Raw genomic sequence first — 13,169 nt, forward strand, 5'->3', positions numbered from 1 at the left:
TATTATGTGTCTCTTGTGTGCACTTTACCTGTCTGCTGCTGTAATCCTGCAATTTCCCAACTGCGGAACAAATAAAGGATTATTTTATTTGATCTTATCTTATCTCTTAAACATTACAACACGTACTGTAAAAGCTCAGGTGTCATTTATACCTTGCCAGAGTTCACTGATATGCAACACTTTACTGGCTGTTTGATTGAATATGTGACTTCATGATAAGACAGCTGCTGGAACGCATCATCAACTTTAGTCTCTGTGAAATTATACAGTCTGAAGAGGAAGGCCAGGTACAGGTTGGCCCTCCGGTCCCCAATGTCCTTCAGAGGATCCAGCTCTTGACTCCAGCTTTAACACACACACACACACACACACACACACACACACACACACACACACACACACACACACACACACACACACACACACACACACACACAGGGAGAGGGAGAGAGAGGTCAGGGTTAGTAAGGCTATCACTGCATCAGCTAAAGACACATCCAGCCTGCATGTGTGTGTGAGAAAGGCAGTGTGGGAATTCATGTCGTTGTGTGTGTGTGTGTGTGTGTGTGTGTGTGTGTGTGTGTGTGTGTGTGTGTGTGTGTGTGTGTGTATGTGGGCGGGGGTGTTTGTGTGTGTGTGTGTGCTTGTGTAGCCTATCTATGCTCTTTTAATGGTCTGCTAATCCCAAATGCATTTGGCTGGCAAATTAATCCAAGGCTAGTGGAAGCCAAGCTCTAAAGCTCTTTCTATCTCCCCCTTTCCCTGTCTCTCCCTCGATCTCTCATTCTTTCTCCCCGGCTACTCTCTATCAGTAGGCCTGCATCTCCAGATGGTATCTTGGAGGTAGGTGTGATATCGAAGGATAACTTAAGAGAGAGAGAGAGAGAGAGAGAGAGAGAGAGAGAGAGAGAGAGAGAGAGAGAGAGAGAGAGAGAGAGAGATGACCTGTGACGCCAGCAGAGCCTCTTCATTGGAGGCGGGGAGAGATAGCGAGGACAAGGGGGTTCATTTGTTGCCATAGTGAAAAAGTAGATTACCCACCGACAGCATGATGCGCTGATGGACGCGTGAGGCATGCTGTGTTTCTCCAGGGGCATTCACCTGTCCTGCAAGCAAAGGTATGTAACGTCTCTTGCTTTCCATTCACGGAAGGGAAACGATACAGTGGCGTGACCGAGTACAGAGAACATATTACGCTTGTATTGATCCTAAAGCAGTCAAGTTCATGTATGGGGATGCATCTCAAAGTGGCGACTACAAGGATGCATGACACATATTGTACAAACAATCACGTTTAAAATAATACCGCAAGATAAGGGATCTAGCTACTCACTGGGAAGCTGACAGCGACATATGATATTTGTTTTAAATGTCCTATAATTCCTTCCTTCTACTGCAAGCTTTATGTAACGGCAGCGACATTTTAGGCAATCAAAAAGCGTTTTATTTTATTTCGAAATGGAATATTGTGTCGCCCATTTGCCGCTCACGCTTCCAAAACAAATCCCGAAAGTTGAGGAGAGCGCTAAAAGGTGTTTCCAACCGATACCATATTAATTTGTCATTTTTTCCGGCCACACAAACGAGTCTATTTTCGTGGAAAACCTGAATGGACCGTCATTGCTGGCAGTGTCAGTCAGTCACCGGCAGATATATACGACTGGAGACATTTGCGGTGAAGCAGGATGTTTCCATTAGAGTTGTATTGATTTTTTATTTTATTTTTATCTTTAATGATTCGATTCTCTGTGGGTCTTTTAAGTGGACGCCAGGCGAAGCTGTAAAACCATAGCCTAGGTTAATTGCTCTTTACTCCTGAGATGGTTATGAAACTTCAAATGTTATCGATCTCCTCCAATGCGTCGTTATCGCAGCAAACGGTGTCACCTCTATGTCTATTTGATCAGAGAGGGAAGACAGACAGTCTACCCAATACTACAAATTAGGCTTTAAGAAGAACCATGGACACAGTATGCTATTTAGGCTGAAATTGCGCCTAGATTCCTGGTCCATCAGTCTATTTGTATTTAGTATATCGGGAGCAACAGAGCACTTGACGGACAGTATGATAAAGGGAAATGAAAAGACAAACAATGGGAGCCTTTGTGTTGGCAAGAGGCTAATTAGAGCGCTATAAAATCGCGATTTAAATTAGTTAGAATTAAACAAAAGAGGAGAGCGACGAGATACCGGAACTCGGTTCCGATTGGCTGAATCACGCTCGAACCCCGGTAACAGGTGTTACGTCAAATTCTGTTACCCCGTCAATTCGTGTCTCGTTCACGGCGTCGTTGTAACGATAAGGTGGACGACTTGTTGATGGTAAAATGGGAGAAAAGTGGAGTTTAAAGGAAATCATAAATCGAGGGAGAAACAAACTTTAGCAACGCGACGATAGTTGAGCCGCCGTGAAGCTAACCTCTTCATAAGAATGTATGCTAACGTCTGCGTAAGAATGAAAGCTAACGTAAACTGACGTCAATTTGCCACATGTGCGTATCATAAAGTAGTCAGACGAAGCTAAACATTTGTATTGGTATCATAAATAAGTTTGAAAAACGTATTCTCTCCATTGAGGGAAAGATATATGCTCCATTTAAGGCAAGACAACCAACGTCAGACACACAACAGGCCGTTGTCTGAGAACTGGTCTATTTTTATTATTAGGTTAGTCGTCTGCTTGAATAGTCCAACAAGCGAGGTTTTCACGCCACATCACGGAGAAAGACATGAGATGATGGCAAGATGATTAGATAAAAGAAATGTTCAAAATCCAAACTAAAAGACCGAAAAGATATCCAAAGGGAAGAGAGGAGAGGAGCCTAGCTCAAATAAAAAGGTGGGTGTTTTAGTGAAATTAGAGAGGAAACATTAGGGCACACTTGACTGGAGGATAAATGAATAAAGATACAGGGACGGAAGAGAGGGTAAAACGAGCAACAGCGAGGTGGGATGGTGTGTGCGCGCGCGTGGAGAGAGGGATGAGCGGAGGGCACGCGGGGTGAGGGGCTGTGGGAGAGGAGGAGCAGCGGAGACGAAAAGGGGGCGGGATGAAGGAGAGAGGTGTTTGGAGACAGGCTCAGGTGTGCGTGACTGGAAAACGGAGGAGAGCTCGGAGGCTGCGCGGCACTCAGACGGCTCCGGTGTGTTTGACAGTTGACATTGGGCTCCACGTTATCGGCAGCATCTTTTCCTCTGCGGTAGGAACTTGCAACCTAATTATCAAGCGGGAAGAGTGACACCACAGAGAGACACCGATTCATTCGAGGTAAGCTTTACAGTGAGACTTTACGGAAATATACCCATAATGAACGACCGCCGCGTTTCCTCAGACTTATCCTCTCTAGCCACTCAATATTCTGCTCAGAGTGATTTTGTCGCACTTTGATATTTGCTATTGTTCTTGCAGTATTATTGAAGAGACTTGCCTGCAGTAATATGTGGACTAGTTACCCTTGCTTTTTCATTCTAAGGTTATATATCCTGTAACGGTGTAACCTAGTTAAAAAAGAGCAGCCAGTTGCACTGATGTGGGCTGTAGGAGAGACAGTCATGCCAAGAAGACGGAGGGGGATCAGAAACCCGGGGTTTCATCTGTGCATGCTGTGGCTGTGTTCATTTCAGACGGTGTCTCTGTGATGCTTTGCACCATTCGCTTGTAAAAAAAAAAAAAAGGAGGACAAAAAAATCTGTGTGTTTGATTCGGTGCAAATGATCTCCCATTGCGGTTTGACGAATGCAGCGCTGCGCCAGTCATTGTTGTTGTCGTCTCTGGATTTGTATTTCTCCTTGGAGAGAGAGACCAGTTTGACCAGACTCTCTCTCTTCGTGTGTGTGTGTGTGTGTGTGTGTGTGTGTGTGTGTGTGTGTGTGTGTGTGTGTGTGTTTACACGCGTGTGTGATCACTTCTAAAAATGTATCACATCAGTCAATTAATTCACATATAGAGATGCCAAAGGGTTGTCATCTCTGGAATTGTATTTCTCCTTGGAGAGAGAGACCAGTTCGACCAGACTCTCTCTCTATCTGTGTGTGTGTGTGTGTTTGTGTCTGTGTGTGTGTGTGTGTGTGTCTGTGTCTGTGTCTGTGTGTGTGACTGAGAGAGATCACTTCTAAAAATGTATCACATCAGTCAATGAATTCAAATTTAGAGACGCCATAGGGGGGAAAACATAAATAAAATACTACGAGGTCGCTGAAAACCGACAACCGAGAAGGATAGGAAGAGGAGCCTGCAAGTGCGTGTTGAAAACATTGGCAGTAAGAAGTGATTTAAGGTCAGAGCTCGTTTGGGAGCGTTAGTAGGCGCCTGTGTCACAACTCGTCTGCACCACTGCAGCAGGTGAAATCGTTGCTCTCTGACGACATAAGGCATATATGTTGCAATATAGCCAACAATTATCAGCTGCACGTTTACAGTGACACATTGTTGGCTCCGTGGTGGAGGTATTGGCTTTCATCATGTACAGAAATTTGGTTTCGAGACATTCTGATGGTGTTTGACAGCCTCCTACCCTTTATTGTCTGATAAGGTCATTGTGTATCATACCTTATTTATTTAATAGGACTCGAGGTAGAATGGCAGAGGAAATTGTCTGTAGCAGTCAGGGAGAATACGCAAGAGACAAATCTGATTGTTGTGAGTGTTGGTGTCTCCTGGCTTTAGTGATGTGATCTGGGAACCACGAACAGCACTTAGAGAATTCCAAAAACAGGCCAGCAGATAGTGCTGATCAAAAGAGAGCTTTAAACTTTAAGCGTGCGGAAAAAACCCTGTTTCCTGAGGCTCAGGTGCAAAAAATAGTATCTCTGTCCACCCGGGAACAAGAGGCATATGGAGACACATTGTCACATGCCCACTCAGCAAAAAGCCTTCAGTGAATAACTGAAGCTTTCCAAAATACTGCTGCTTCCTTAAATTGTGTACAACAAAAAGAGCAGTATGACCCATTTTAGTTGCCGGAGAATCAATTCAGAAACTATGATATGGTATCAGTCGATGCTGTGTTCATTCAGCCCGCTCCCTTACCCCTAGAATGATCTACATTTGCCTTACTTTAATTTTCCTCATTTAGCCCATTCAAAATATGCAGTGAAAAAGTTTTACAGTCAAAGTCAAGCGCTCGCATGATGAAAAGAGCAACGACAATCTATTGAGAAAACTCCCGATGTCCCTGCAATATATATATAAAAAAAGAATGTATCTGTAGAAAATGGATTCTTTTTGATGAATTGTAATTGTTATTGTCTTTGTTTAATGCGTAGTAAATTAAAAGCTTTCACAACACATAAAACAGTAGGTCAGCACTAGCAGCTCTAATGAAACTCAGCAAGGTGAAGCAAGATGGAGAGGGAGGGAGCATGTTTGTCTCTGCCTGCATTGTCTGTTTATGTCTGTGTAGAAGTTGATTTGGTAGGTTTTATAATGCCCTTGTGCGTAGTTTGGATAGAGCTAGAGATAAAAAAGCCTAATGGCGTGTGCAAGATGTTTGTTTAGGGGATGAGGATTTGATTTTCTTTTCCTTCAGCTACAGTTAGGCCTACGCAACAAGAGAGAGACACAGAAGGGGAACACGCCAGAGAGACACAGCATGCATGTGACTGACTGTGTGCGAGCGAGAGGCATACAGGAGGCCTGCAAATGAAACGGTGGAGAGAGAGACGGGTGGTGAAATGATTTTGGTGAGTGGGAGTGTGCGCCTTAGCGGAGTAATTTAAAGTGAGGAGAGTTTAAAAATCATATTTTTACATTAATGTGCCAGTAGATAAGGAGAATGGGAGACGGAGACACAATTGCGTCATTTGGGGGAGGGAGGGAGAGCAGAGTTTTGTTTGAATTGTTCATTATTGGAGCAGCAGTTAGCCCTGTTGCAGTCCTGACACTGTCATGTTAATTACGTTCAGTGAGACTCTCTGTCCCTTGATGCCTCTTTTTATCACTCTCTCTTACTCCTGTTTCTTTTCTTATCTCTAGCTCTATCGCTCGTCCTCTCTAGCTCTCTAGCTCTATCGCTCGTCCTCTACTTCTTTCTCCATGCACTTCCACCTTCTCTTTCTTCCCCCACCTTTCCTTCTTCCCTCTCCATTTTCCCCCATTCCGCCTTTTCATCTCATGCGCTGTTTCCTTCCCTTCCTCCAATGTCCCTCTCTTTTTCACTATTTCTATAATTCACAAGACTTCCCCTTCATGTCTCTCTCTCTCTCTCCCTCTCTTTTTCCCTCCCCTCCCTCTACCCTTTCCCACTCAACTAACCACCAACATCCCTGTCACAACCTTGATCCTGTTTTGCATAAGCAGTGGATGCCATCGTCTGCTGTCTAAACTGTCCCAGCTCCCCTGCTGTTTACGGTCAATTAAAATTCTCCATTGCAGTTAGGTATTTGTGTTCCACTGAGGTTAAGCAAATTATAAGACTTGCCTATTAAAGCAGAGAGATGGCTACTTTAAAGTTTACCCAGAAGGAGGAAACTCTCCCCAACCTATTTGACACATATGCTTGGTGTATTTCTTGTAGCTCGATATCACGTAAAAGGGTGTCGTCACTTCTACCTAACCTCTATCGTTTATAACAAGGAACTAGCAATTGTCCACTTTCTGTCCCAGAACAAAAGGAATACAAAATACCCCTGAATGTACAGTTTTTGCCGAATTCGTTGTTTCAGTCTCCAAAACAATTTCTACCGTGATAACGACACCGAAAACGGCCCACTTTAGAGAGAACACCCAAAAGCAGGTGTTGAAGTAATACCATCACAGCAGCAGAATAGGGTGTCACATACAAAGTTTGATTCTTTTTCCGGTGATCATCATGGCTTTTCAATCTTCAAAGACCATAAGAAAAATAGATTAAATAAATAGATGTGACTCCCAGTCGTTGCATGTGACTTTGTGGGTGTCACCGTGCTGTATTAAGCTTGTAGGACAACCAAATATTCCTCACCGCAGCACTGAGGTGTGATACGACGTTGCGGTTATGTTATTGATATTATGTGGACACAGTGGGGACGATGGTGACTCCGCTTAGATCACAGTGATTTAGAGCTGTGCACCAGAAATAAAAGGGCAACGCCGTAAAGCTGGGCCAGAGTCTGTAAAGCCTCGATACATAAATCAAGACGACATGTTCTAGAGACGGTTCTCGAGTCATCTTAATAAGCTTCATTAAGAACACACAGCTACAGCTTATTGTGTTGCTCATTGTAATAGCCGTTGCAATGATCATTATGTTGATTTTATTTACACAATTTGCATCCCCAAGGTCAACCTTCACAAGGTGAGAGTGTAAGATATGAGCATCACAGGCTTTAATACATAGTTTTCTCTGGTAGAAGTCTTATTGACCCAAACTGCTTGTGTTTAACAAGAAGTGGGTTTTCTTATCTGCCGTTTTATTTGAAATTTAAAGATAAAGATTACAATCTCATGATAGTTTTTACTGTATTTCCATTCAGTGTACAATATGATGGCCTAAACTTATCTTAATACTGACACAACACACGCATTGATGGAATCCCATCCATTTCAAACTGGGAGCTGGTGATACAGTTGAAGTGGTAAAAAGGTCTGTCAAGCTTAAAAAGGTCTGTCAAGCTTAAGCAAATATAAGAGACTGTCGACAGAATGTAATAATAAAAGAAGTAAATAGATTAACTATTTAACTACAAACAGCCTGTGTGGTCAGCGTGCTGCAAAGATGTTCACATTCTAACAGTCCTTTCTGCTCACAGGTCCATGTGAATATGTCTGTCTGTCACCTGTAAGATAGATAGATAGATATGTACTTTATTAATACCCAAGGGAAATTTTTTTGTCAAAGTAGCGTCCCACATTCACAGACATCAACATCAATGGAATAAACTAAACACTCAAGATAAGTCATAAAATCAAATAAAAGAAGAGCAGGGATGGCAGATATATACAAAATAATTTCTAAAAAACTAGAAACTTAAAGTTACTGCTGAGACGAACTCTTCCTTATAATTAGGAGGAGCCTGAAGTCTGAAAACTGAACCCATATTCTCTTTTGAATTTCCCAGGTTGCACTGCTGCACCTGTCTCAGCTGTTGCAGTGATGGTCCCAGCTTGACATCCGAGGGAGAGAACCACAAGTCAGAAAAAAGGAATATATTGCTGTCATCCATTCTTAAAAACTCCGCTGTGCCACAAGCTTTCGCCATGGCCAGGAAAAGTGTTTCTCGGACAAGTAGTTACCTGTGACGGCTCGAGGCAAAATTTGAGATCTGCTTCTCCTTTGTTACCTCAACGGACCAAGATGATGCTTTGGCTGCTGCTAGTTCTGTCCATTTGGGTGGGATCTTATCAAGCTGACTCTGCCCAGTCCGAACGGCGAGTCGTAACACACGTACCAGGTGACATCATCATCGGAGCCTTGTTCTCCGTCCATCATCAGCCTCCTGCTGACAAGGTAAGCCTGTGTTTTTGTGTGTATGTCTGCAGGATGGTTTGTATGTCAATTCTGGTTCTGTGATTGTAGGTTTTGTGTAATCCTGCCGGGATTTGTATTAACCATAAGAAACGTGCACACCACTTGCACTCATGCATACGTGTGCTCATATACATTTACAGGTGCAGGTAACTACATATGTTTTCGTAAACTATTTCCCAGCACAAACACATCCTCTGGTCACTTTGAAAATGTGACAGAAGTTAAAATGAACAAAGAAACATTTAGAAAATTGAGTTAAAAATAATTATTGGAGATTATTTATATGCAAATTTGCGATCTATTGGACAGTGCGTTACAATGCTGCGCTGCTTATTAAGAACAGATTAAATTTGCAGAACAGGTACCACCAGGTGACTCCACGAACCTTCACACTCTACTTGCTTCCCTAGGAACCTATTTGACATTCAAGCTTTTTTCAATCCAATTATTATTAGTTGCATGTGCTGTAAGAAAAAATAACTCTTTGAACATGGCCACGTGAATATAAAACCAATATGAGCCCAGCAGTGTAGCACGCAGGTGTTAAAGCCCAAGTTAAGAAACGTGTCTTACTGTTCATCCAGGCTGCTAAAAAATACAACGTGTCAGAATATCAAATGTCATCATCAGTAACGACAACATTTAGACCACATTGTCATCCAAAGCCGAGTTCAATTTCACTTGATTTTTTTTCCACCCTGTCTGCACAGGTACATGAACGTAAGTGTGGCGCGGTGCGAGAACAGTATGGCATCCAGAGGGTGGAGGCCATGATGTACACACTGGACCGCATCAACACCGACCCGCACATCCTTCCCAACATCTCCCTGGGCTGCGAGATCCGGGACTCCTGCTGGCACTCAGCTGTGGCTCTGGAACAGAGCATCGAGTTCATACGGGATTCGCTTGTCTCCTCTGACGATGCCGAGGAGTGGGGTGGAGGAGGTTCCCGGGGAGGTGGAGGAGGGGGAGGAGGAGGCGGTGGTGGAGGAGGAGGCGGTGGCGGAGCGACGATGAAGTGTGCAGACCCCTCTGCTACTCCAATGCGGGGGAAGAAACCCATAGTGGGTTTAATTGGACCAGGGTCAAGCTCAGTGGCCATCCAGGTCCAGAACCTTTTACAACTGTTCAACATACCACAGATTGCCTACTCTGCCACCAGTATGGACCTCAGCGATAAGGTGAGACCGTGTACCTGGAGACAAATATCTAGGCCCTTGAAGTTGTACGGATGTAGGCCTTTACATTTTAGAGGGAGAACCGGAGGGAGAATGAATTACTGCTACTTTAATTTAACAATGTAGAATGAAACATGTACTTAACTGAATGTTCAAGATGCTCTGGTATAACTCTGCCACTCATTGATTTTATTGCCATTGTTTCAGAGCCTTTACAAGTACTTTATGCGGGTGGTGCCTTCGGATGCCCAGCAGGCAAGAGCTATGGTGGACATTGTCAAGAGATACAACTGGAGCTACGTTTCTGCTATACACACTGAAGGTATAACCACCCACACACTATGTCTCTGACTTTTAAAGTCCTCTTCTAAGCGCAGACATGCACACACATTGTCTTTTCCTTTTTCTTGTTCTCTTGTACTCAGCCTTGCTAAACTACATTCTTGACTCCTAATTACTTGTATTTACTCGTATCTCATTCAGAGTGACTGAAAATAGATGGAATAGTAGTCGAAGTGGAAAGCAGAATTGTTTTCTTTAAAAAATAAATTTAAATAAAATAAGTTTTAGTGCAAAGACAATGATCCAGATCGAAAATCCAGATTTGTCGCAGCAACAGTGCAGCATTGAATGATTGTTTCAAAATAAGAAACATTTCTATCATCATCATCACGTAAATGTGATGAAAATTGAATTATTGCAGCCGGAGTTGAAGATGTTGAAGTTGATGAAGCTGTAGTATCCACAAACGGATGCCATTGACCTCAAAGTAGAAGGCATCCCCTCAAAAACTATGCATGATACCTCAATGATGAAGGAAGGAAGGAGAAACACGGATAACCGGATACGGATTGTGTGCTGTAGACATAGAACATAAATGGTGATCAACTTTTTGTTATAGGAATGGAAATGTACTGCACATACTTACCTATTCACTCACTCACTCACTCACTCACTCACTCACTCACTCACTCACTCACTCACTCACTGAATCACTCACTCACTCGCTCAGTCTGAAGGAGGTAGTGAGTTGTGTCATTTGGGTTATTTGTGGGAAGTGTGACAGCTACATGAACTGGAGGACAATGCAGTAACACCGTGTGTGTTCATGGCTCCATTGAGAGAAGGCTTGTTGAACCTGAAGAGAGTGACACACACACACACACACACACACACACACACACACACACACACACACACACACACACACACACACACATAAAGGACTCTACATCCTGGCCTGTGGCATTGCCTAAGGGCATTACAGCAGCATTTGAATTGAGCTATGAAGGGTAAGTGTGTGTGGTACGGTGTGCATGTATGTCAGTGGATACTACATCTGTACTGAGTATGCACATGTGTGTTTGTCTGTGTGTGAAAGAGAGAGAGGAAGATACATAAATGCCTGTTATTGTGTGTTGGTAATGCAGTGGAGAAGAAGTTCATAAATAAGCAAAATATGTCGTTGCAGCAATGCCGTAGCTGTAAATTACAAATGTTCTAGAATAATCAATATGATTTATGAATTGATGGATTTGTGCGCAGGAGTTGTTTACAGTTTAAGCAAAGTAAGCAATGACTATTTACATTAGTGTTATTCCTCTCAAATTCCAGTATTTGTCAACCTTGGTGTTATACACAAACACACACAGTGTATGCTGATATACATACATACATACATACATACATACAAAGAGAGAGATATAACAGACTAAAACCTTTTAACAACATTGATTGGATGCTAATTAAACCTTGCAGAATCAGATCATTAACTGTAATTCTTTCAATTGAAAAGGTTTTTTTTTGCAGATGTTGAGACACTTGCTAATCTGTCCACATTTGTTTATGTCAATGATAGGTGGAACACAAGACAACACATGTGTCGTGTGTGTGACATTTTTTTTTTACCTTCCTATGAGTGCTTTCTGGTGTGCTGCTATTATTCATAGTGGCAAGACATAGAGCGTTTTATGTGTCAAGGCATTTGTGTTCGAGAGAGTGGTTTTGGTTGTATGTGTGTGCAATTGTGTGTGTTTTTCAGGAAAGTATTGAGTCTTTGTATTTCCTCAGACGGGCGTGTTTGACCTTGGAACTGGTCCTCAAGGTCGACTGCCCCCTTTTTTCGAGAGGGGGAGAGAAAGAAAGCGGGAGAGAGAGAGAAAACAATGGCTTTATGGAGGAAAAGAAGAAGAAGAAGATAAATCGGGGGGATGGGGGACAAGGGTTGAAGAGAGAATAGGGAAGGCACGCAATCATAATAGCGCCAGAAAACCACAGAAGACCAAGTACTTGGGGTAGATAAGTGAGAGCGATAGAGAAAGATGGGGGGGAGGGCTCATCAAATCTCAACATTAACATTTTGCATCTGGAGGCTCGAGACAATAGAAACTAATATGCAAGAAACTGAATAATACATGTAATATCAGGACAGTAATTACATTGACATAATGAAATAATTTGATTGGAGAGGTCAATGTCGTGAGTGTTGCTTTCTCATGTGGTATTTGTCGTGCATGTCTGAATTTCTGACCAGTTCCTGTTCCGTTTGCGAAGCAAAGAAATCTCTTTGGCTTCGTTTGGTATCGTCAGACAAATCAGACACAAAAGATAGACCGGTATAGTCATTACGCAGTTCATGGAGAAACTCAGATGAACTGTGTTGCATATACTGTTATTTAAACACTTGAAAACAGAATCAAGAGAATTGAAACCTAAATTGCATAACAGGCATTGTGAACCGGCATAACAACAAATGCGACATATATGAGTTTTCATTGAGCTGAGGTCTATGGGACTCTGCATCAGTCAGAGGAGGAATTGAAGCAGAAACACTAAAGCCTGTGCTTTAATAGACAGAGGAGAAGTTGTAAAGTCTAATAGTTCCTGGAATAAAGTCTTTGTAGGGCACCTTCGGGAGACCAGCCTGTAGCTGAAGGTGCTTAACTGCTTCACTAGGCGCTGTGAAGGGAAAGGGTGGTGCTGTACATTGCCCTCAGTCAGCAGTCTTCTTGAATCCTCCACCAGCCACTTCCTTCATGCATATGCACTCTACCCTAGAGATACAATTACTGCATAGTCTGGCCATTATTGATCACAGGTCTGTTGTCAGTCTGATCACAACACAAACTAATAATAATTCAGCCACTTGGTTGCGATTCGGTTTCAGTCTTCATTTCGTATTTCTCTAAAGAGAATCATGATCATCCTCCACTGTGTCGCTCTTTCTCTGCCTCCCTCTCAAGGCGCTCTGTCGCGCGGTTCAGTTTAAGTCAATCCAGCTCAAGGGGTATTATTGACATGAAATTTGACATGTGTCCCCCAAGCACGCTCCAACAGAAATTGATCAATCTCTCAATAAATCAAGCCAACCCTCTCTCCACCTCTTCCTCTTCACTCTCGCTCCCCTTTTATCGTTTTCACTTTCTCTCATTTCTTTTCTTTTTTTACATTTTTTTTTTACTCCTCTCCACTCCTCTGTTTTCTTTTCCCATTATCCCTTTCTCTCCGTCTCTCGCTGTAGCATGACATGCCCTGTGCCTATTTA

General features: G+C 42.8%; 1 protein-coding gene across 1 annotated transcript in view; it reads left to right on the top strand.

The window, feature by feature from the left end:
• Positions 1 to 8,087: 8,087 nt before the first annotated feature.
• The window catches only part of grm5b (glutamate receptor, metabotropic 5b), a 49,174-nt gene continuing 44,092 nt past the window's right edge, over positions 8,088 to 13,169 (top strand). The window contains exons 1-3 of the mRNA XM_068584499.1: positions 8,088 to 8,426; positions 9,158 to 9,628; positions 9,833 to 9,947. Of these exons, the coding sequence (XP_068440600.1) occupies positions 8,274 to 8,426; positions 9,158 to 9,628; positions 9,833 to 9,947 (739 nt within the window). The 5' untranslated portion in view covers positions 8,088 to 8,273. The remainder of the gene's footprint in view (positions 8,427 to 9,157; positions 9,629 to 9,832; positions 9,948 to 13,169) is intronic.

Source organism: Clinocottus analis, unplaced genomic scaffold, assembly GCF_023055335.1.
Source record: "Clinocottus analis isolate CAN_PGR_092001 unplaced genomic scaffold, fCliAna1.0.p SCAF_2, whole genome shotgun sequence".
NCBI classification, from domain to species: domain Eukaryota; kingdom Metazoa; phylum Chordata; class Actinopteri; order Perciformes; family Cottidae; genus Clinocottus; species Clinocottus analis.